Consider the following 20,287-nt stretch of genomic DNA (forward strand, 5'->3'; position numbering starts at 1 on the left):
CAACAGATATAAAAACATAATCAAACATCAAAAATCTTCCCTAAACAGGGCTGCCTTCAGATGTCTTCTAAAAGTTGTATAGTTGTTTATCTCCTTGATATCTCATGGGAGGGCGATCCACAGGGAGGGTGCCACTGCCAGGAAGACCCTTTGCCTGGTTCGCTGTCACCTCACTTCTCCCAGGGAGGGAACCGCCAGAAGGCCCTCGGAGCTGGACCTCAGTGGCCAGGCAGAACGATGAGGGTGGAGTCGCTCCTTCAGGTATACTGGGCTGAAGCTGTTTAGGTTACCAGATTTTTTTTTTCAATGAATCCGGGGACACTTTGATCAATCAATCAATTAATTAAATACTACGCGTTTGGGATGTTGATGCTGCAGCGATGGCGGTGGCAGAGGGGCGGCCGCCGCCTCGACCTCAACCGCCATGTTTCCCCTTCCTCCGAGGCTTCTATCTCCTTTCTTCATGAGCCTGGGTAGCCCCTGAGTTGTTGGTTCTTTGGTGATGGTGGGGAAGCGGTGCGTGGTGGGTCCGGCATGGAAGGCGGAGAAGGAGGGATGAGAGCTGCGGCTGCGAGGCTCGGCCAGCGCAATGCCTCCCTTCCCATCGGGGCAGCCCCAATCCCATTCCTACTTGCGTGCAAGCAGGAGGGGGCGGGGATCCCTCAGCTGTGAAGGGAGGCTTCCCGTTGCCTAACTGAGAGATCCCTGCCCCTCCTGCTTGCACAGAAGCTCTGATAGGCAGCGTGAAGCCTCCCTTCACAGCTTAGTTAGAATCATAGAAACATAGAGTTGGAAGAGACCACAAGGGCCATCCAGTCCAACCCCCTGCCAAGCAGGAAACACCATCAAAGCATTCCTGACAGATGGCTGTCAAGCCTCTGCTTAAAGACCTCAAAAGAAGGAGATTCCACCACACTCCTTGGTAGCAAATTCCACTGCCGAACAGCTCTTACTGTCAGGAAGTTCTTCCTAATGTTTAGGTGGAATCTTCTTTCTTGTAGTTTGAATCCATTGCTCTGTGTCCGCTTCTCTGGAGCAACAGAAAACAATCTTTCTCCCTCCTCTATATGACATCCTTTTATATATTTGAACATGGCTATCATATCACCCCTTAACCTTCTCTTCTCCTGAGTAAACATGCCCAGCTCCCAAACCGTTCCTCATAAGGCATTGTTTCCAGGGCTTTGACCATTTTGGTTGCCCTCTTCTGGACACGTTCCAGCTTGTCAGTATCCTTCTTGAACTGTGGTGCCCAGAACTGGACACAGTACTCCAGGTGAGGTCTGACCAGAGCGGAATACAGTGGTACTATTACTACCCTTCATCTCTATGCTATACTCCTATTGATGCAGCCCAGAATTGCACTGGCTTTTTAAGCTGCTGCATCACACTGTTGACTCATGTCAAGTTTGTGGTCCACCAAGACTCCTAGATCCTTTTCACATGTACTGCTCTCAAGCCAGGTGTCTCCCATCTTGTATTTGTGCCTTTCATTTATTTTATTTTTTTGCCCAAGTGTAGTACTTTACATTTCTCCTTGTTAAAATTCATCTTGTTTGCTTTGGCCCAGTTGTCAAATCTGTTAAGGTCATTTTGAAGTGTGATCCTGTCCTCTGGGGTATTAGCCACCCCTCCCAATTTGGTGTCATCTGCAAACTTGCTCAGGATGCCCTCAAGTTGCTGGGGTCAGGGAAGGTGGAGGCAGCCCGGAAGGTGCATCTTAGAGCCGCTGCACCACCATCCTATGGGGGCTTCTGAGCAGCTCCTGAAGCCAGCCAGAGCCAACTGCTCCGGGCTGCTGAGACTGCCGGTGCTGCGTTTCCCGGGGACATTATATGAAATCCGGGGACATTCTGGGGTTGGAATTTGTCCGGGGGCTTATTCGCCAATCCGGGTACTGTCCCCGGGAAACGGGGACGTCTGGTAACCCTACTTTAAAGGTCAGCACCAACACTTTGAACTGTGCTTGGAAACGTACCGGGAACCTGTTGCTAGATTTCCCCCTGAAATAACCGTCTGCTTGACTTCTGCTTGCTTTCACACCTCTTTGCAAAGGAGATGCCAGGAGATGCTTTGAACTTTCTGTAATGCAAACCCCTTTGAGTAAAGGACCTACTTCTCCTCTTCCTCCATGCAATGGCCGGCTGTGAATATGCAGGCAGGCAGGGAGTGGGGTGGGGGGGACTTTAGCTTACAAGTTTGTGCTTCTGTCACTCTGGGCAGCTGTTCAGCTGTGACAATGGCCTTCTCTGGGAATGTGGGAGGGAGGGAGAGAGGGAGGGAAGTCTCGGGGATCAGAGTGACCTTGAATGCCTCTTGGGAGTGGTGCAAGGCGGCACCAACAGGATTTTGCACACGAGCGGGGCTTCCTCCTACATCTCCATGGGCTGCTCTCGTGCCCCAGAGGGATGCAGGGAAGCACTTGGATCAGCTACTATTAATTCGACTCCCTTGGGGGAAGCGTTTGCTGAGACAGCGGAGGCAAAGACCTGGGATGGGGTCTTTGGTCTCGCCTCGTCAGGCTCGGAGCCATATAAAGGGTGCTTCAAAGCAGCAGAATCTTTTGCACGAGCAAAATGCCATTAGGGTGCGTGTGTTTCAGGGGTGGTGCAAAAACGAGGGTTGCGCGATATTGCAAGGACTCGTTTGCACGGCACAGTGGGGATCTTACGGGGGACATAGCTTAGTGGTGGAAGCTCTGCTTCACTGCCAGAAGGTCCCAGGTCCTGAAATGCTGGAGAGCTGCTGCCAGCCAGTACAGACAACATGGAGCTAGTGTTCATAGAATCATAGAGTTGGAAGAGACCCCAAGGGCCATCCAGTCCAACCCCCTGCCAAGCAGGAAACACCATCAAAGCATTCTTGACATATGCCTGTCAAGCCTCTGCTTAAAGACCTCCAAAGAAGGAGACTCCACCACACTCCTTGGCAGCAAATTCCACTGTCGAACAGCTCTTACTGTCAGGAAGTTCTTCCTAATGTTTAGGTGGAATCTTCTTTCTTGAAGCTTGAATCCATTGCTCCATGTCCGCTTCTCTGGAGCAGCAGAAAACAATCTTTCTCCCTCCTCCATATGACATCCTTTCATATATTTGAACATGGCTATCATATCCCCCCTTAACCTTCTCTTTGTAGTGTTAAGGCTACGTTCCTAGTGTTAAGGCTATGTTCCTACTGCCCACCCTAGCAACATGGGTTCTTATTCTCATTTATTTGGACCCTTTAGTAGCCCATTTCCCCTCCTCTAACTAAGGAAGTACCCAAAGCAGCTTAACAAGAGCAGAAATGACTAAAAAATAAATGCAGAAAATGATGCAAGCAGCGATTAAAAATAATAAAGGCTGGGAAGAGTCTTGGGAAAGAAACCTTTTTAAGGTGATTGGTAGATTGAGGGGCGAGACCAAGAAGGCGGTTTTTGCACGTGCTATAGAGGGAAGTGAGGGCCAGGCGGGGATCATCCTCCTGGGAAGGGAGCCCATCTAGGAGAAGGAAAACTCTCATTCTAAACCTCTGCTGCCTTGTGGGATATCTTGAAAGAACAAAAGCCCAAGGAGGGACACACAACTCATTGAAAGATTCCATCAACGGTGTCTCTGAAGAATTTTACACATCACTTGGGAAGACAGGCAAACTAAAGTCAGTGTACTGGAAGAAGCAAAGATCAACAGTGTCGAAGCAATGATTCTTCAACATCAACTTCGTTGGACTGGTCATGTTGTGCGGATGCCTGATTATCGTCTTCCAAAGCAACTACTCTATTCCCAACTTAAAAATGGAAAGCGTAATGCTGGTGGTCAACAAAAGAGGTTTAAAGACTGTCTCAAGGCAAATCTAAAAAAAATGTAGTATAAACACTGACATCTGGAAAACACTGGCCTGCGAGTGCTCCAGTTGGAGAACAGCCTTTACCAAAGGCGTCATGGGCTTTGAAGACACTCGAACTCAGGACGCAAGGGAGAAACGTGCTAAGAGGAAGGCACGCTTGGCAAATCCACACCATGATGAACTCCCACCCGGAAACCAATGTCCCCACTGTGGAAGGACGTGTGGATCCAGAATTGGCCTCCACAGTCACTTACGGACTCATTGTTAAAATGGGACTCGTGTTTATGGAAGGCAATGTTTCTCGGCTATGAGGAATCGCCAAAAAGAGAGAGAGAGAAGAGACACAAATCCGGAGTGGATCCCCTAAGAGAAGCTGGATGACACCTTGTATGCCTCCTGTAGCCAAGCCTAGTGCCCAATGTCTTGCTCTCCTTTCCTTTGGGCCGCATCGGCGAGGCCGAGAAGCGGGTCTTGTTGCCTGGGCAGTCCAGGACATCCACACACACTTCCCAGGTTTGCGCCCCGGGGAGGTCACTTCAGTGCTCCTAACACAGAGGTTTGACCTCACCCCTGGAGGCACACTCCATTGTCTCTTGAAGAAGAAGAAGAGTTTGGATTTGATATCCCGCTTTATCACTACCCGAAGGAGTCTCAAAGCGGCTAACAGTCTCCTTTCCCTTCCTCCCCCACAACAAACACTCTGTGAGGTGAGTGGGGCTGAGAGACTTCAGAGAAGTGTGACTAGCCCAAGGTCACCCAGCAGCTGCATGTGGAGGAGCGGAGACGCGAACCTGGTTCCCGAGATTATTCCTGATATATTTCCCTCTTGCTGGTTTTCTGAGGGGTACTGCAGACACGGAAGAAAAGCAAACGAAGCCGTAAGAATTACCTTCCTCCTGTTGCTTAATCCCACAAAGTGCCTTTGTCTGTGAAAGCTACACCAAACGGGTGCCAGAATAGCTCGGTTGGTTAGAGCGTGGTGCTGATAATGCCAAAGTTGCAGGTTCAATCCCTGTAAGGAACAATGGCATATTCCTGCATTGCAAGGGGTTGGTCTAGATGGCACCTTAGGCTCCCTTCCTACTCTGCAATTCTATAAGTTTATGAACTATTACAGCCAATAGATTTGCCCACTCTCTTCAGACCAGCAGATTCACTTGTGTAGCAATGCCCTCCGATCAGTGTAATAATCGACACGTGACACAGAATTTAAAGGTTAATTGGGTGGTTCAGGCCACAACTTTATTAGATATGCATGTTGAGCGGAATTGGCTTAGGCGTTGGAACCTATCAGACTAAATCCGACTCCAACCCGTGTGTTGAAGTCCGTGAGAAGTTAACCACCAGTAAGGAAACCCGGCGATGCCGATCAACCGGAACTCCTTCTGTGGCCACCGTACGGGGCGTGCCTTACGGCCCTGGCGACTCCAGGCTCTGGACCAAGCCTCGCCCCCGGAATCCTTTAACGGAATTACTTCTCCAAATTTGGGCAGGTGATGACGCAATCTGCCCCTCCTCCATCTTATTGTTATGCAAATTTCCAACGCCTAACCGCCTAACCTAAGTTGTGACGACATGCTACGAGGTAGGCGAAAAACCCATCATGGCTAGCCCAGTATGGGAAAAGTCCTACCCGGTCCACTGACTAACCAGGCAACCGACCAGGTCCGCAGCAGCGCCCCCTATTCTCTTTTTAAAGGGCGGGTGGGCGGGTGCTTCTGTTCGCTCCGGCGAACTGGGAGAAAGAGGACGGGCCCCGGCCGCGCGAAGGGGTTTAAACGCTGCGGCCCCGCCCCCTCATCCCTATTGGACAAGGGGGCGAATGACGCAGGCGGGAACTACCATTGCGTAGGGGCTGACACTGCAGCCCCCACGCAATGGGCTCGTCAGGCTGCCCACAACCCCACCTCCGGCAAAGGCACGGAAGTGGCTTTGCCCACCCAGAATTTGCAAGGTCTTTAGTTTCAGCCCGGCAGCAGGCTCCTATTGCAGACTGGTGGGTCACCGCGACCCCCTCTGCTATTTAATCTGGCTCGTTTTCCGCAATAGTGTGCTGGCAAGGGGCACCCGCGTTCCCCCCCCAGATGGCTTTAATAACTCTTTCTCCCTCTCTACGCTATCTGATTGATCAGCTTAGGATCTTTCTCCCCGAAGCATTTAAAAAGCTAGCGGAGCTGCCCGGCGCTAGATTGTGCAATTAAAAACGACAACAAAAAAAAGATAATAAAGCGTCCCCTAGTTGCGTGCCAACGCAGCTCAGCTGCAAAAAACTGTCAACTGCAGAATCAAGTCAGACTAAGGAAGGGAAGAATAAACTCCAAAGAGGCAGGAGAGAGAGAGAGAGAGAGAGTGTGCTCAGATCAGGGTCGGATTATGCAATGATTTTTTTGAGGAAGGCAGCTGCCAAGGAAGAGATGCCAAAAACCCACTCGCTCAGCTCTGGTCGATTATTTTGCTGTCGTTCCGAAGAAGCTCAGGAGGCAGCTTGAGGCTTATTTCTGTAACGAAGTTTCAGCCGTTTATTTATCTTTCTTGTTCTCCGGAGGCAACCGCCCAGGGCCCAGGGGGGAGGCTTCTCCTCCCAGGCCGCAGAACACACCAGTCTTGCTTTGCACCTTCCTTGATTCTGTTTGGCGGACTGAAATGTGTCCTTGAATCCTGATCTCGCCTCTTGCCTTCCTGGGGTGTTTGTGTGTATCTCTCTCTGTGTGTGTGTTTGAGTGTGTTTAGAAACTAGAATACTATACAAAGGTAATGTTTGCATTCGTCGCTCCGTCTGCTTTTGCCTGTAGCACGTGGCCCCCAGAAGACCGCCTCAAAAGGAATGCGGCCCTCAGGCTCCCAAGCTTCCATTCCCTTGTTATGCAATGAAGAACATTCGTCCTGATATCCTTTTGTTGCAGTGCTACACCCTCCCATTGATCATTTGTTCACGTTTATTGCATTTCCCCTTTACTTGCCTAACTGCAACCCCCCCCCCCTTTCTATTGTTCAGTGAGTTGTTGTTGTTTTGCACTGGAACACTTTAATCTACCCTAACTGTGCAATCCCAGATTTGGGGAGGGGGGAGACGGGGGACAGGACTGAATCCCCCGTGCAAAATACTGTCAGTCTGCAGGCGACCTCTTTCTCCAGCTGCCTCCTCCTACCTGTCTGCAATCGAAACCCTAGAGAGCTTCTTTCTTTTGAGCAGATTTACGGCTCTGCATCAAAGAACTTTTTTCATCTCTTTACCAGTTGCAAGTTGCAACCAAGTGCTTCTTCAATGTGACTTTAAAGTTTTGGAGGTGATACTTTGCCCCTGGCAATAATTTATTATTATTGTTAAAGCCCACTAGAGTGTGTGCCTTAACTCATCCTAATGAGGTCTCTTAATGAAGCAAACGAGTCGCCGTTTTTAATGGGCTGTAATTACCTTGGAGAAGGTGTGCATTTGCAAGGATCTTCTGAGTGATAGCTGACAGGATCCCTGTGTGACGGTCAGTGGTGCGGCTGTGTGGTTTTTTGTGGGTTCCCCCCCCAACCTCAAGTGTGATTCTCCCTCCCCTTGCCTCCCCCCTGGGAAATCTGGGTCCGTTCAAGATAAGATAGGGGTAGGGAGCCTACAGCCAGCAGACCTAATTTGGCTGGCCCCTCAATTTATTTACTGCATTTCTCTACAGTTTCCAAGACTCTCTGCAGAAGGTAATGTGGTTTAAGCACACTTTAAATAATAATAATAATAATAATAATAATAATAATAATAATAATAATAAATTTATTATTTATACCCCACTTATCTGGCTTTTCCTCAGCCACTCTGGGTGGCTTCCAGCAAAATAATAAAATACAGTAATTCATCAAATATTAAAAGCTTCCCTAAAAAAGGCTGCCTTCAGATGTCTTCTAAAAGTCAGATACAGTGGTACCTCTACTTGCGAATTTAATGCGTTCCGAACACACATTTGTAAGTCGAAAAAAATTGTAAGTCGAATCCCATAGGAATGCATTGGGAGAAAAATTCGTAAGTCGAAGCAACCCTATCTAAAAATTCGCAAAAAATCCTATCTAAACCACATCCAAGATGTTGGACGGAACTCCATTTGTAAGTAGAAAAATTCGTAAGTAGAGTTATTTGTAAGTAGAGGTACCACTGTAGTTGTTTATTTTCTTGACATCTGGTGGGAGGGCGTTCCACAGGGTGGGTGCCACTACCGAGAAGGCCCTCTGCCTGGTTCCCTGTAACCTCATTTCTCGCAGTGAGGGAACCTCCAGAAGGCCCTCGGAGAACAATAACCTGGTGCTTCTTAACCTTCCTCTCCTTTCTTCCCACAGCTGATAGTCGAAAAGACAACTGACTACCCGGCCGCCGAGTACTCTCTGGTGGAGGATGTAGCCCTCCACTTCACGTGTTTGATGGACAGACTGAACGAGCAGCGCCTGTTTCAACCGGACCTGTGCGACGTGGACATCGTCCTGCTGCAGCACAGGAACGTCTTCCCGGCTCACAAGGGGGTCCTGGCCGCCTACAGCCACTTCTTCCACTCCCTCTTCACCCAGAACAAGCAGCTGCAGCGGGTGGAGCTCTCCCTGGAGGCCTTGACCTCCCAGGGCCTCCAGCAGATCCTCAACTTCATCTACACCTCCAAGCTCCTGGTCAATGCCTGCAACGTGCAGGACGTCCTGAACGCGGCCGCCGTCCTGCAGATGAGCGACATCGCGTCCTCCTGCCAGGAGCTGATCAGCACCAGGTCCCTCGGTTTAGCCATGGCCAGCAACATGGCGCTGCCTCCGGACAGCTGCGGCAAGGGCGTCCCGTCGCAGTACTACTGCAACATCAAGCAGGAGATGGATCCGGCGCCGCATCCCAAGATCTACGCCCGGGAAGGGAACGACCCCTACTCGGTGCGGGTTGAGGATGGCGCAGCGTGCGGGGGCAACCAGAACCTCCCCGCCGTGGCTGGCAAGAAGTATTACAAGGAGGAGAAAGATGGCGGCCCGCCCATCTGCAAGGTGGAGGGCGAAGAGCCCGGCGTGGCCCTGGGCAGCCAAAGCTCTTACAACCGGGGAGAGCAGATCATCGTGGAGGTCAACCTCAACAATCAAACCCTCAACGTCTCAAAAGGGACGGAGGGGAAGTCCCCGGCCACCGACCAGACGGCCGGCATCACCGCGGTGATGGGGCGGCCCGAAGGGGAAGGGCATGGCGCGGACGAGGATGGCGAGGAGGAAGAGAATGGGGAAGGAGAGGAGGAAGAGGATGACGGCGAGGTGGGGGAGGAGGAGGAGGAAGAGGAGCACAGCGAAGAGGAAGAGCTGGAAGATACCACCGAGGAGGAGGACGAGGAGGAGGAAGAAGACGGCGAGGAAGTGGCGGAGATCAAGAGGGAGAGGTCTGGGCCGCCCCATAAGGCCAGCAGGCCCTCCAAAGCGGCCCAGTCGGCCGCGTCCAACAGGTCCCAGGAGACGGTTTCCGTGGCGATGGAAGACGAGGAAGCGGAGGAAGCGGAGGAGGAAGGGGAAGACCAGAGAGGCCGGAAGAGGAAGAAGGAGCCGGACGGGGTGGGCCAGAAGGTGAAGCTTGAGGAGAAGCAGCATTACCCCTGCAAGAAGTGCCCCCGGGTTTTCAACAACCGCTGGTACCTGGAGAAGCACATGAACGTCACCCACAGCCGCATGCAGATCTGCGACAAGTGCGGAAAGCGGTTTTTGCTGGAGAGTGAACTGCTTCTGCACCACCAGACGGACTGCGAGAAGAACATCCAGGTGAGAGGGAGCCAGCCACCCCTCGAGGCACCACATTTCAGCCAGGCCGCCCTTCGCATGCTTTGGCGCATGGGGCATGCTCTGTACAATGAGAACAGGTGGGAGTCATTACATAGGATGTCTGTTGCGACAGACCCACTGACTGGCCTCAGCCATCCTGGGTTCCAGGCAGGGGAATCTCCTATCCCTGGAAAGACAAATAATAATATTCATTCATTCATTCATTCATTCATTCATTCATTCCCTGCCCATCTGACTGAGTTGCCCTAGCCACTCTGGGCAGCTTCCAATGCCTATAAAAACATACTAAAACATCAAGCATCAATAGTAACAATCTGATCCACAATATTACAAAAAAAAATCACAATAACTTGAAAACAAACAAGTTATATCAAATGAAGTAATATTCAATAATCTGTTAAAATATAACAGTAAACAGTAAAATTAAACATCAGCAAATGATAATTAAACGGTTTACATATCAGTGGGTTAAACCACTGAGCCTAGGGCTTGCCAATTGGAAGGACGGCGGTTTGAATCCCCGCAACGGGGTGAGCTCCCATTGTTCGGTCCCAGCTTCTGCCAACCTAGCAGTTCGAAAGCACGTCAAAGTGCAAGTAGATAAATAGGTACCACTCCAGCAGGAAGGTGTAAACGGCGTTTCCATGCGCTGCTCAGGTTTCGCCAGAAGCGGCTTTGTCATGCTGGCCACATGACCCAGAAAAACTGACAAGCGCCGCAACCCCAGAGTTGTCCATGACTGCACTTAACGGTCAGGGGTCCCTTTACCTTTTAACCAATAAGAATAACAGCAAATCGCAATGCATAACATACCACAAAACAAAACAAACCAGGATTGAATCTGGGACCCCTTCTCTGTGCAAAGCACTGTTCATGAGCCACTCCCTTCGAAGCACCTTGGCGTGATAACCCACAGTGCAATAAAAGCAACTGGGGAATAGCTCAGTTGGTAGAGCATGAGACTCTTAATCTCAGAGTTGTGGGTTCGAGCCCCATGTTGGGTGAAGAATTCCTGGATGGCAGGGGGTTGGACTCGATGATCCTCAGGGTCCCTTCCAACTCTATGAATTGCACATACGTTTTTGCCAGGCCCAGGACTTCCTGACTCTCCCCTCCTGCCTTGCAGTGCATCACATGCGGGAAAGCCTTCAAGAAGCTGTGGTCTCTCCACGAGCACAACAAGATAGTCCACGGCTATGCAGAGAAGAAGTTCTCCTGCGAGATTTGCGAGAAGAAGTTCTACACGATGGCGCATGTCCGGAAGCACATGGTTGGTGAGTGGGGCCGGGGAGGGGGGTCCATGTGCAGCAGCAGGTATGCACCCCCTGAGGAGCACCCAGCAACAGGCAGTGTTTCAGCGCTGTGCAGATGACCCACCTTCTCAGGTGCAAATCAGGGCATAGGCTTTGCCCCATGAAACCTTTCCAAGCCTGGCTTCATCTTACGTTCTAATGATTTCACATAACCCCTTTTCAGTCTTTGCTTTTATCGGTGCCTTTAAAAGAACGGTTCAGTACACACACACACACCCAACCTGGTGGACTGCAGATGATTTTGGACTACAACTCCCATCATCCCTAGCTAGCAAGACCACTGATCAGGGATGATGGGAATTGTAGTCCAAAAGCACCTGCAGGCCACCAGGTTAGGAAACGCTGGTTTGGTTTGGTGAAACACTTTAGGAGTCTTTTGTTGGTGTTTCCTGCTTGGCAGGGGGTTGGACTGGATGGCCCTTGGGATCTCTTCCAACTCTATGATTCTATTCTATGTTTGGTTTGAGCAATGCCACTCTTGCTGAACTGTACTTTTGAACAGATTGCAGAAAGGAGAGAGATGCCATGCTTTACTGCTCACTTGTCTATCTACCATATTTACTCCAATCTAATACTCACCTTTTTTGGCCAAATTACGTTGTGAAAATTAAGGTGCTGTCAGGGGACCTTCCTACAGGGAACCTCCCCCCATCCTGTTGGCCAGCTCTTCGCCCAGTGAGAGTAGCAGCAGCAGTGGGTCAGGTGGGGGGGGAATGAGGAAGTTAGCGCTATGGAGGTGGCAAGGCTCAGTGATGTTGGAGAGCCTTTGCACCGCCTTGTCCAAGAGGTGGAGGGGAACAGGCAGCCTCTTCCGGCGCCCGAATCAAGGCGCGCCACTAAACGTAAGGTCGGAAGGAGGCGTTTCGGGGTGCCTGTCACGGAACAGGAAACGTCCACTCCCGGATTCTGCAAGTGACTAGGAGGTCATGTTTTTCTGCTATCTCTGCATTGTAAATACTTTGCACAATAAAATCTTTAAAGACAAGTATGGACTTGGGCGTCCTTACTCGAGAGTAGCAGCAACAACACCATTACAGGTGCGCATTATATTCGATGGTGCATTAGACTCTAGTAAATACAGTGTTCCCCACAGATAGAAAGCAACTCCAAGCCTTAATTTTTACTGTACTATGGCCAGTATTGTTTTTCTTTGCAGTCCTTGCTGTATTTTCAGTCGCGGATCCTGTATTGCTTGTGACCTTGCTAAAACCAATTAAAAAAACAAACATTTTCTTTAAGAGTCAGGAAGATCATTTCTAGCACAGAGTTTTGCAAACTTGGGTCTCCAGCTGTTTTTGGACTACAACTTCCATCATCCCTATCTAGCAGGGCCGGTGGCCAAGGATGGTGGGAATTGTAGTCCAAAAACAGCTAGAGACCCAAGTCTGGGAAACACTGTACATTCTCCTTCCTGACCTGCTAGTTTTCTAAGTGCAGGTTTTGGAGGCTGTTCAGATTTTGCGGCCGCTCAACCGCTTGCACGACCGGACACTGCCGGCTCTTAGTTCCGGCAGGAGCTGAACCCGTACGATTTTGCTGGCCGTGTCTTTTGGCTCATTCCTAACAGTACAGCTTTAGCTGGTAACCGCGATTCTCCCTTGTTTTGCAGCTCACACCAAGGACATGCCGTTCACCTGTGAAACATGTGGGAAGTCGTTCAAGCGAAGTATGTCTTTGAAGGTGCACTCTCTGCAGCATTCAGGGGAGAAGCCTTTCAAATGTGAGGTGAGCTCCTGCTTTCTAATTTGCAGTGTGAACTTGGACTGTTCTGTATTCAAGGCATAGGTGCCAACTCCCAGATTAAAAAAATCCGGGATCGGCAGCAGCGCGGCACTGGAAGTCGCGCTGCGGCCATTTTGGAACTGGGCAGAGCAGCACCGGAAGTTGCTTCTACGCATGCTCTGCCCATTTCCAAAATGGCCACCATGCCAGAAATCGCTTCTGCGCATGTCCAGAGACTCCAGACATGCGCAGAAGGAGCCTCCCCGGGCCGGTAAGAATCCGGGGGATTTACGGGGTTTTTTAAAATCTGGGCTGCCAGCGGGAAACGGCTGGAAAAACGGGGGTTTCCCGGGGAATACGGAAGACTTGGCAGCTATGATTCAAGGCCTCTTCTTCTGCAGCCCGTAGCCATCCTGCTTCCACGCAGCAAGGTGGAGTGTTTGAAACTCCCTGTGTGAATCTGGGCCGGCTGCATTTTCTTAGTCCAGGCTTCCTCAACCTCGGCCCTCCAGATGTTTTTGGCCTACAACTCCCAGGATCCCTAGCTAGCAGGACCAGTGGTCAGGGATGATGGGAATTGTAGTCTCAAAACATCTGGAGGGCCGAGGTTGAGGAAGCCTGTCTTAGTCCAAGCTATCTTGCAGGGTTGTTTTGTGGGTCCTTGCCGCGGGATCACATTCATCCAGTGCTTTACCAGCTGCACTGGCTCCCAGTTGAGTACCGGGTCAGGTTTAAGGTGCTGGTTTTGACCTTTAAAGCCCTGTGTGGCCTAGGACCCTCGTACCTATGGGACCGCCTCTCCTGGTATGCCCCGCGGAGGACCTTAAGGTCCATAAATAACAACACTTCGGAAGTCCCGAGCCCCAAGGAGATTGGATTGGCCTCAACCAGGGCCTTTTCAGTTATGGCCCCAGCCTGGTGGAACACTCTGACACAAGAGACCAGGACCCTGCCGAATTTGACATCTTTCCACAGGGCCTGCAAGACGGAGCTGTTCCTCCTGGCCTTTGGGCTGGACTCAGTCTAACCCCCTATTTATTTATTTGATGGAACCCCTTATATGGGATTTTGTATATAAATTTTCCCTCAGCTGTTTTGTTGGCCCATGTAGAACCAACATGGATAGCTGGCCCCGGTGAATATTTGACGTTTTCTCCCCTTATGGCTTTGATCTATAGCCTACCACTAAAACGAGGCTGCATTTTAAACTGTATTCTAACTTATATTTTAATCAACTGTTTGTTTGGGTGTTTTGTTTTGTTTTGTTTTGAATGTTTTTACTGTATTTATATTTGGTGTTAGCCGCCCTGAGCCCGGTCTTAGCCGGGTATAAATAAAAATTTATTATTATTATTATTGTTATTATTATTAAAGATACTGTGGGAAGGATAGTAGCGTAATACGTCTTTTTTGAGCTCCTGGGAAGAAAGGCAGGATATAAATAAAACTGCTGAATGAAATGGACCTTTTCGTTTAATACAACAGAGATCTTTCTGTCATGCAAACTTTCTGCTTTTTCTTATTCCATATCTCCATTCTCTCCCTTTCCAGAACTGCAACGAGAGGTTCCAGTACAAGTACCAACTCCGCTCTCACATGAGCATCCACATCGGTCACAAGCAGTTCATGTGCCAGTGGTGCGGGAAGGACTTCAACATGAAGCAGTACTTTGACGAGCACATGAAAACACACACAGGTAAGGGATCCATGGCTCGGGGTGCACAAACCAGCCAAGTTTCTGTTTCTTGCTTTCCCAGTCTTAAGTCCAGCCCATAGCTGCCAAGTCTCCTGTTTTTCGTGGGAAACCCCCGTTTTTAAAGCCGTTTCCCACTGTTATCCCGAATGGCGAAATATCTCGTAATTCCCCCGGATTTTCAAAGCAGCTCCTGCCGGCCGGGGAGGCTCCTTCTGGACATGCGCAGAACCGATTTCGGGTGCCACTCTGCCCATGTCTAGGCACCGGAAATCGGGCAGCGCCGGCACCGGAAGTTGCTTCTATGCATGTCTGGTGCTGCGCCGCTGCTGATCCTGGATTTTTCAATCCGGGAGTTGACGGGTATGTTGTTGTTTAGTCGTTTAGTCGTGTCCGACTCTTCGTGACCCCATGGACCAGAGCACGCCAGGCACTCCTGTCTTCCACTGCCTCCCGCAGTTTGGTCAAACTCATGTTCGTAGCTTCGAGAACACTGTCCAACCATCTCGTCCTCTGTCGTCCCCTTCTCCTAGTGCCCTCCATCTTTCCCAACATCAGGGTCTTTTCCAAGGATTCTTCTCTTCTCATGAGGTGGTTGACGGGTATGGTCCAGCCTCATTTCCACAGCTGTGCACAGTACTGACTGACCAGTGCCTGTAACGTCACAAACCTACCTCTTCTGTCCTGCCCCATGCCCCAAGTGGTTTTGCAAAACTTTTCTTTAAAATTGTGAATACTTTCTTATTCCAACAGGTTTTTTTGGGGGGGGGGGCAATTGAATGCTTTTAATTAAAGAGCTAGTGCTGTGCTGTTTTTATTACAGTTATTTTCAACAGATTTTATATATGCATGCCGTTTTAATTCTATCTATGTTTGATCGTTATTAATGATCTCCCCCCCCCCCCTGTTTAGCAGTTCTTACTTTTATTTCTAAGCTGCCTTAAGTCTCCTGTCAGGGGGAAATGTGGCAGGTAAATAGATATATCGTCATTATCACTTTATTTGTACGCTGCCTCAAAGAAAGAAATAGGCTCAAAGAAGCTTGCAACAGTGAGAACAATACACAAGCAACCTGTCAGGGTTTGTTGCAACTACTCTTGAGTAACGACCGTCCACATGCTTGTCTTTCAGACGTTTTTATTGGTGCACATTATTTACAGTGTAACGGATTGCTCATTTCATGTCTACCCACTCGAGTCAGATTCCTGCACTAAACTCTTCCGCGTTTTTGACCAGCATAAAAGCCTCGGAACTGAGAAGCGCCTCCCTTTCCTCTTCTTTCTCAATTCCGGCGTCGGAGGGACGGGTCTTCTATCTGACCTATTCCTGTCCACTCTTTCCGCCTCTCTCTCTTCCTGCCTATGGAGCAGGGGCTCTCTAGTCCTGCCAGAGCCCTGGCACTCCTTCCCCGCTTCCTGACTCACCCCTTCAGACCCCTCGCTCTCATGACTGCTTGGAGACGGGCTGCTTCTGATGAAGGGGGGGGGGTTTCTCTGTAATCCCTCCCCCTTACACAACCGCTAGAATTTCAAAACAGCAACCATAACAAAACGTCAACAATAAACCGTGACTGAATTCTGGAAAGCTGGAAGCCTTGTGGGTAGGTGGGTCCTGTCTCCCAGAATCATCCCCACAACAAACCTGTGAGGCAGATTATTCTGAGAAGCGGTGACTGGCCCAAAATCACCCAGTAAGCTTCCTGGGCAAGTGGGATTCGAACCCTAGTCTCCTGGGTCATTTTGCATTTTTATGTTGCGAACTACCCTGTGATCTTTGGAGGAAGGGCAGTAGTATACAAATTTAATCAATAATCAGAATAACGACAATAGTCCTGCTTTGCTAAACTGGCTCTACAATTCATTGATGATATATAATTATATTAAATTAGCCAACTTTGAACAGGTTTCTAGGCCTCAGCTTTCCCAAAGAGCCACTGCCCCCATTGGCATGACCACCCCGCCGATTCCTTTTAATCCCAGAGTGTCAGTTTGCATTTCTTAGTGCAGAAAGTATTGATCTGATGTGTAGAGAGATCTTTCCTATTCTAATTAATTCAAGAAAGTTCGGGAAGCTTCTCTGTGTGAAAGAAACAAGCAGAAGGTTCCTGATGTTTGGGCTATTCCTTCAGAGAAGCTGAGTGCAGCTGGTTTAAATTGCTTCTCTTATCTCTTTCAGTCAAGGTCATGCTGGCTATAAAAGTAGGGCCAGAAGGAGTCTTGTTTTCTCTTTTGTCTTTCTTTCTCTTTCCCTTCTGGTGTGGTGTTTTGTACATCAGCCATGTCCAAAGTCCGTTTTGGGGGCCTAATCCGGCCCGCTGGTCGTTTTAATCCAGCCTCTAAAAAAAAGCTCAACAACTTTGGGGTAAAATCATAAAAAAAGCTCAGCAACTTCAATCCTAAAAAAAGGTTAACAAGTTCGGTTGGCTCTTTTGGTCGGCCCTCACGGCCCTTCACTTCATCAAATCTGGCCCTCTTTGAAAAAAGTTTGGACACTACTGCTGTACATCGTATGCTTACTGTTATGGTTTAGACTTATTATAAGTTATACCTGAAGGAGCATCTCCACCTCCATCGCTCTGCCCGGACACTGAGGTCCAGTGCCGAGGGCCTTCTGGCGGTTCCCTCGCTACGAGAAGCCAAGTTACAGGGAACCAGGCAGAGGGCCTTCTCGGTAGTGGCACCCGCCCTGTGGAACGCCCTCCCACCAGATGTCAAAAAGAAAAATAACTACCAGACTTTTAGAGGACATCTGAAGGCAGCCCTTTTTTAGGGAGCCTTTTAATATTTAATCAATTATTTTATTTCATTTTTCTGTTGGAAGCTGCCCAGAGTGGCTGGGAAACCCAGCCAGATGGGTGGGGTATAAATAAATTATTATTATTATTATTATTATTATTATTATTATTATTATTATTATTAAGTTTAAAGTCTGCTGCAACTAGATTTCTCATGGACAGGGCCAATCCTGAATGTATTTGCTCGTCTACCTTCAGTAGCAGTAAAGCTCTGCTGGATGAAATTAATTGCCTCTGGTCCATTTTTTGGGAATCCTGCAACGTGTTGTAAGTTGTTACTCTGCTAACTATACGTTGGGAGTTCTGCTCCGGATCAATATTGAGTAGAATTTCAGTGACACAGCCTCTCCCGCCATCTTTCTTCTCCCTTTTCTCCCAGGCGAAAAGCCATATATCTGCGAGATCTGTGGGAAGAGCTTCACTAGCCGGCCCAACATGAAGCGCCATCGCCGGACGCACACGGGGGAGAAGCCCTACCCTTGCGACGTCTGCGGGCAGCGCTTCCGCTTCTCCAACATGCTCAAGGCGCACAAGGAGAAGTGTTTCCGGGTGAGCAACCCTGTGGCCTCGGACCCCAACGGCAACAACGCCATCGGCCTCGCTGCTCCTCAGGCCGCCGGCTCGCCTCACCAGACCACGGGCGTCCCGCTGCACGGCCCGCCACATTCCCATGCGCTCCCTTTGCCCCTCATGCATGTGCACGCACAGAGCATCCCTCCTCCGCCGCTCTTGCCACCACCGCCGCCTCTCTTCCCAGGCAGCAGGGTGAACTTGAACAACTAGGCCCTGCCCGAGCTGTTGAGCGTGCGGGTACAGAACCGGCCTGTAATCCAGTAAGTGCCCAGCAGGTGTCAGTCACGAACGTCATTGGCAGCCGTTGGTTCAGGTTTTTCTTCTTTAACAGGGCCTGGTCTATTTGCCTCCAGCTTGAAGAGGTTGAGGTTCTCAACTCTGAGCAGGAGGACCAAGCCAACTTTGCTGCTTGAGTTGCATAGAATTTGAAGGTTATATTATGCTTTCTTTGCGTGTGTAAGGCTGTAGACCAAATGCCGCCGCCGTCCTTTATTCTCTTTTTTTGCTCTGAAGATCTTGGGATGTGCTAAAGGCTGTTGTTGGGTTTTGATGGCTCGAATGAGAGCATTTTCCACGTCTGGTGGAGAGGAGAGGTGAGCACATAACAAGAGTCCAGCTGACTCAGTCTATCTAGCCTAGCATCCTGTTCTCGCAGTGGCCAACCAGTTGCCCTAAGGCGAAGCCCCTGAGCAGTACTCTCTCCCCATTTGCCATTCTCAACAACCACTTTGCATATGGCGTCCCTCCCTGGAAGTGTTTCCCTTGAACCTGTGGCCTTCTGGGTGTGGCTGGAAACCACCTCCCTTCACTCCCGACCCACTATGGGTCATCAGTACTTGGAGGGCCAGAAGGTCCCTTGTCTTCCACCTTGGAGCTTGGTTGGGGCTGAGAAACTTTCATGCAAGCCAACGAGCTTGGAAGAGAACCCATTGCGCCTTCTCGTTTTTCTCTCTAAAGGAATGGGGGAAAGTGAAACCTCCTCTCGCAGTTGAGCTGCGGGGAAGTAGCAAGTCCGGGGTGTGGTCGATGCCACGATTTGTGGAAGTGGCTGGATGTTGTGTCCCCCCCAGAGGCCAGCTTTCCATTCCTTAAGAGCCCAGGAAGCTGCCTTCATACCAAAACAAGACCTGTGTCCATCTAGTTCAATATTGTCTACACTAACTGGCAGCAGATCCCTAGAATTTCAGACGGGGAGTCTCTCCCAGCCCCACCAGGAGATGCCTTGGGGGATTGAGCCCGGGACCTTCTGCTTGTAAAGCAGATGCTCTAACCCAGGCACCCCCAACCTGTGGCCCTCCAGATGTTTTGGCCTACAACTCCCATGATCCCTAGCTACAGGACCAGTGGTCAGGGATGATGGGAATTGTAGTCCAAAACTTCTGGAGGGCCGAAGTTTGGGGGTGCCTGCTCTAACCACTGAGCCTCCGGCCCTTCCTCCCCTTTCTCCATCTTTTCGGTATCAGCACGACTTGTGACTTCCCATTCTCTGCTGCTCGAGGGACCCGTTCCTCCCCGTACAATGGGAGAGACGAGGCTCAACCTCGTTGATGGTCTGTGAAATTGCACCAGAGGAGAAGAGGCCTTCTCTTGATTTCCCTCTTGGTGCACAGACCCCCCTCTCACCCTTACATGGATTTAAGACAAGCAGGCTCTATGGAAGAGTCTTTGTGTACCCGAGAAACGGAAATACGGGCACAGGGGCAAACCGGCACTTGATCTACAGCCTTCTGTTAATTCAAGTAATTTGTCAGTGGGCTAATGCACTAAGCAAACTCCGTTAAGGTCGTACCTGCCTACTTTCTCCTCTGCCAAATGCTTCTGAGCTGGCCTGGGGAAGGATCACTGGCCTTTTTTTTTTTGTAACATAAAGAATTTATTATTTTAACCTTTTTGCACTTTATTAATCCATCGTAGTAACTCTTCCTCGTTTGGATGCTGGTAAGGTATTCCGGACTCTGTTGCGGGCTAATGAAATTAGCAGGCCAGTTTGCCCACCTCCCACCGCTAAGCCGGTTCTGTTCATTTCAAAGACAAGACGCCTCATTCAAGCCCTACGGAAAACAGGCAGAACCTGAGCAGCCGCAAAAAAAAAAAGACACACACATGCGCATGGACAGGTCCGTGTGCAACGCGCAACTTACGAGTCTCGTTGGGTATTCAATTCGGCAATTTCTCCTCCTTTGCCTGAAACTTCACAGCTCCTCTTCAGCTAAGACGCCCAGACCACTTTGCCTCTCTCCGTATTTGGGTTTTGTTTTTTGTTTGTGTATGTGTGTGTCTTTTGTGTGAACTGAATCAGGGCTGGTCCCTGGAACAACAGCCATAACAAACGGACAGTAAAAGATGCAGCGAGAAAGTTGTGGCTTGGGTGGGGTGGGGGAAAAGGTCGAGACGGTGCAATAATTGCTAGGTGCGTCGGGACAAAACTCCGCGGCGTCGAACCCTTTGGGAAGAAGACGTTGCGGGCCTCTTCGTAAGAGAGGCTTTCCCGGTTTGACTGTCTGACGTGGCAACCACTTCAAGAGACTTTACAGAGTGATGGTTAGCGTTGGGGAGAGGGGGTATATTTCCTGCACCCCCTCCTAAAAAAAACCAACCACC

At 49.8% G+C, this 20,287-nt stretch overlaps 1 protein-coding gene across 3 annotated transcripts in view; it reads left to right on the plus strand.

The window, feature by feature from the left end:
• Positions 1-19,737, plus strand: part of ZBTB47 (zinc finger and BTB domain containing 47) — a 36,753-nt gene extending 17,016 nt beyond the window's left edge. The window contains exons 2-7 of one of the 3 annotated variants that reach the window (XM_060280947.2): positions 8,140-9,570; positions 10,718-10,865; positions 12,514-12,629; positions 14,178-14,322; positions 17,493-17,662; positions 19,601-19,737. In XM_060280947.2, coding sequence (XP_060136930.1) covers positions 8,140-9,570; positions 10,718-10,865; positions 12,514-12,629; positions 14,178-14,322; positions 17,493-17,662; positions 19,601-19,603 — 2,013 coding nt within the window. In that variant the 3' untranslated portion in view covers positions 19,604-19,737. Of the gene's footprint in view, positions 1-7,283; positions 7,305-8,139; positions 9,571-10,717; positions 10,866-12,513; positions 12,630-14,177; positions 14,323-17,492; positions 19,556-19,600 lie in introns of those variants that run through there. The other 2 variants (XM_088653370.1, XM_035129966.3) reach the window with 2 other exon arrangements.
• Positions 19,738-20,287: the final 550 nt, after the last annotated feature.

This window comes from Zootoca vivipara, chromosome 11 (assembly GCF_965207765.1).
Source record: "Zootoca vivipara chromosome 11, rZooViv2.hap1.1, whole genome shotgun sequence".
Lineage (NCBI taxonomy): Eukaryota > Metazoa > Chordata > Lepidosauria > Squamata > Lacertidae > Zootoca > Zootoca vivipara.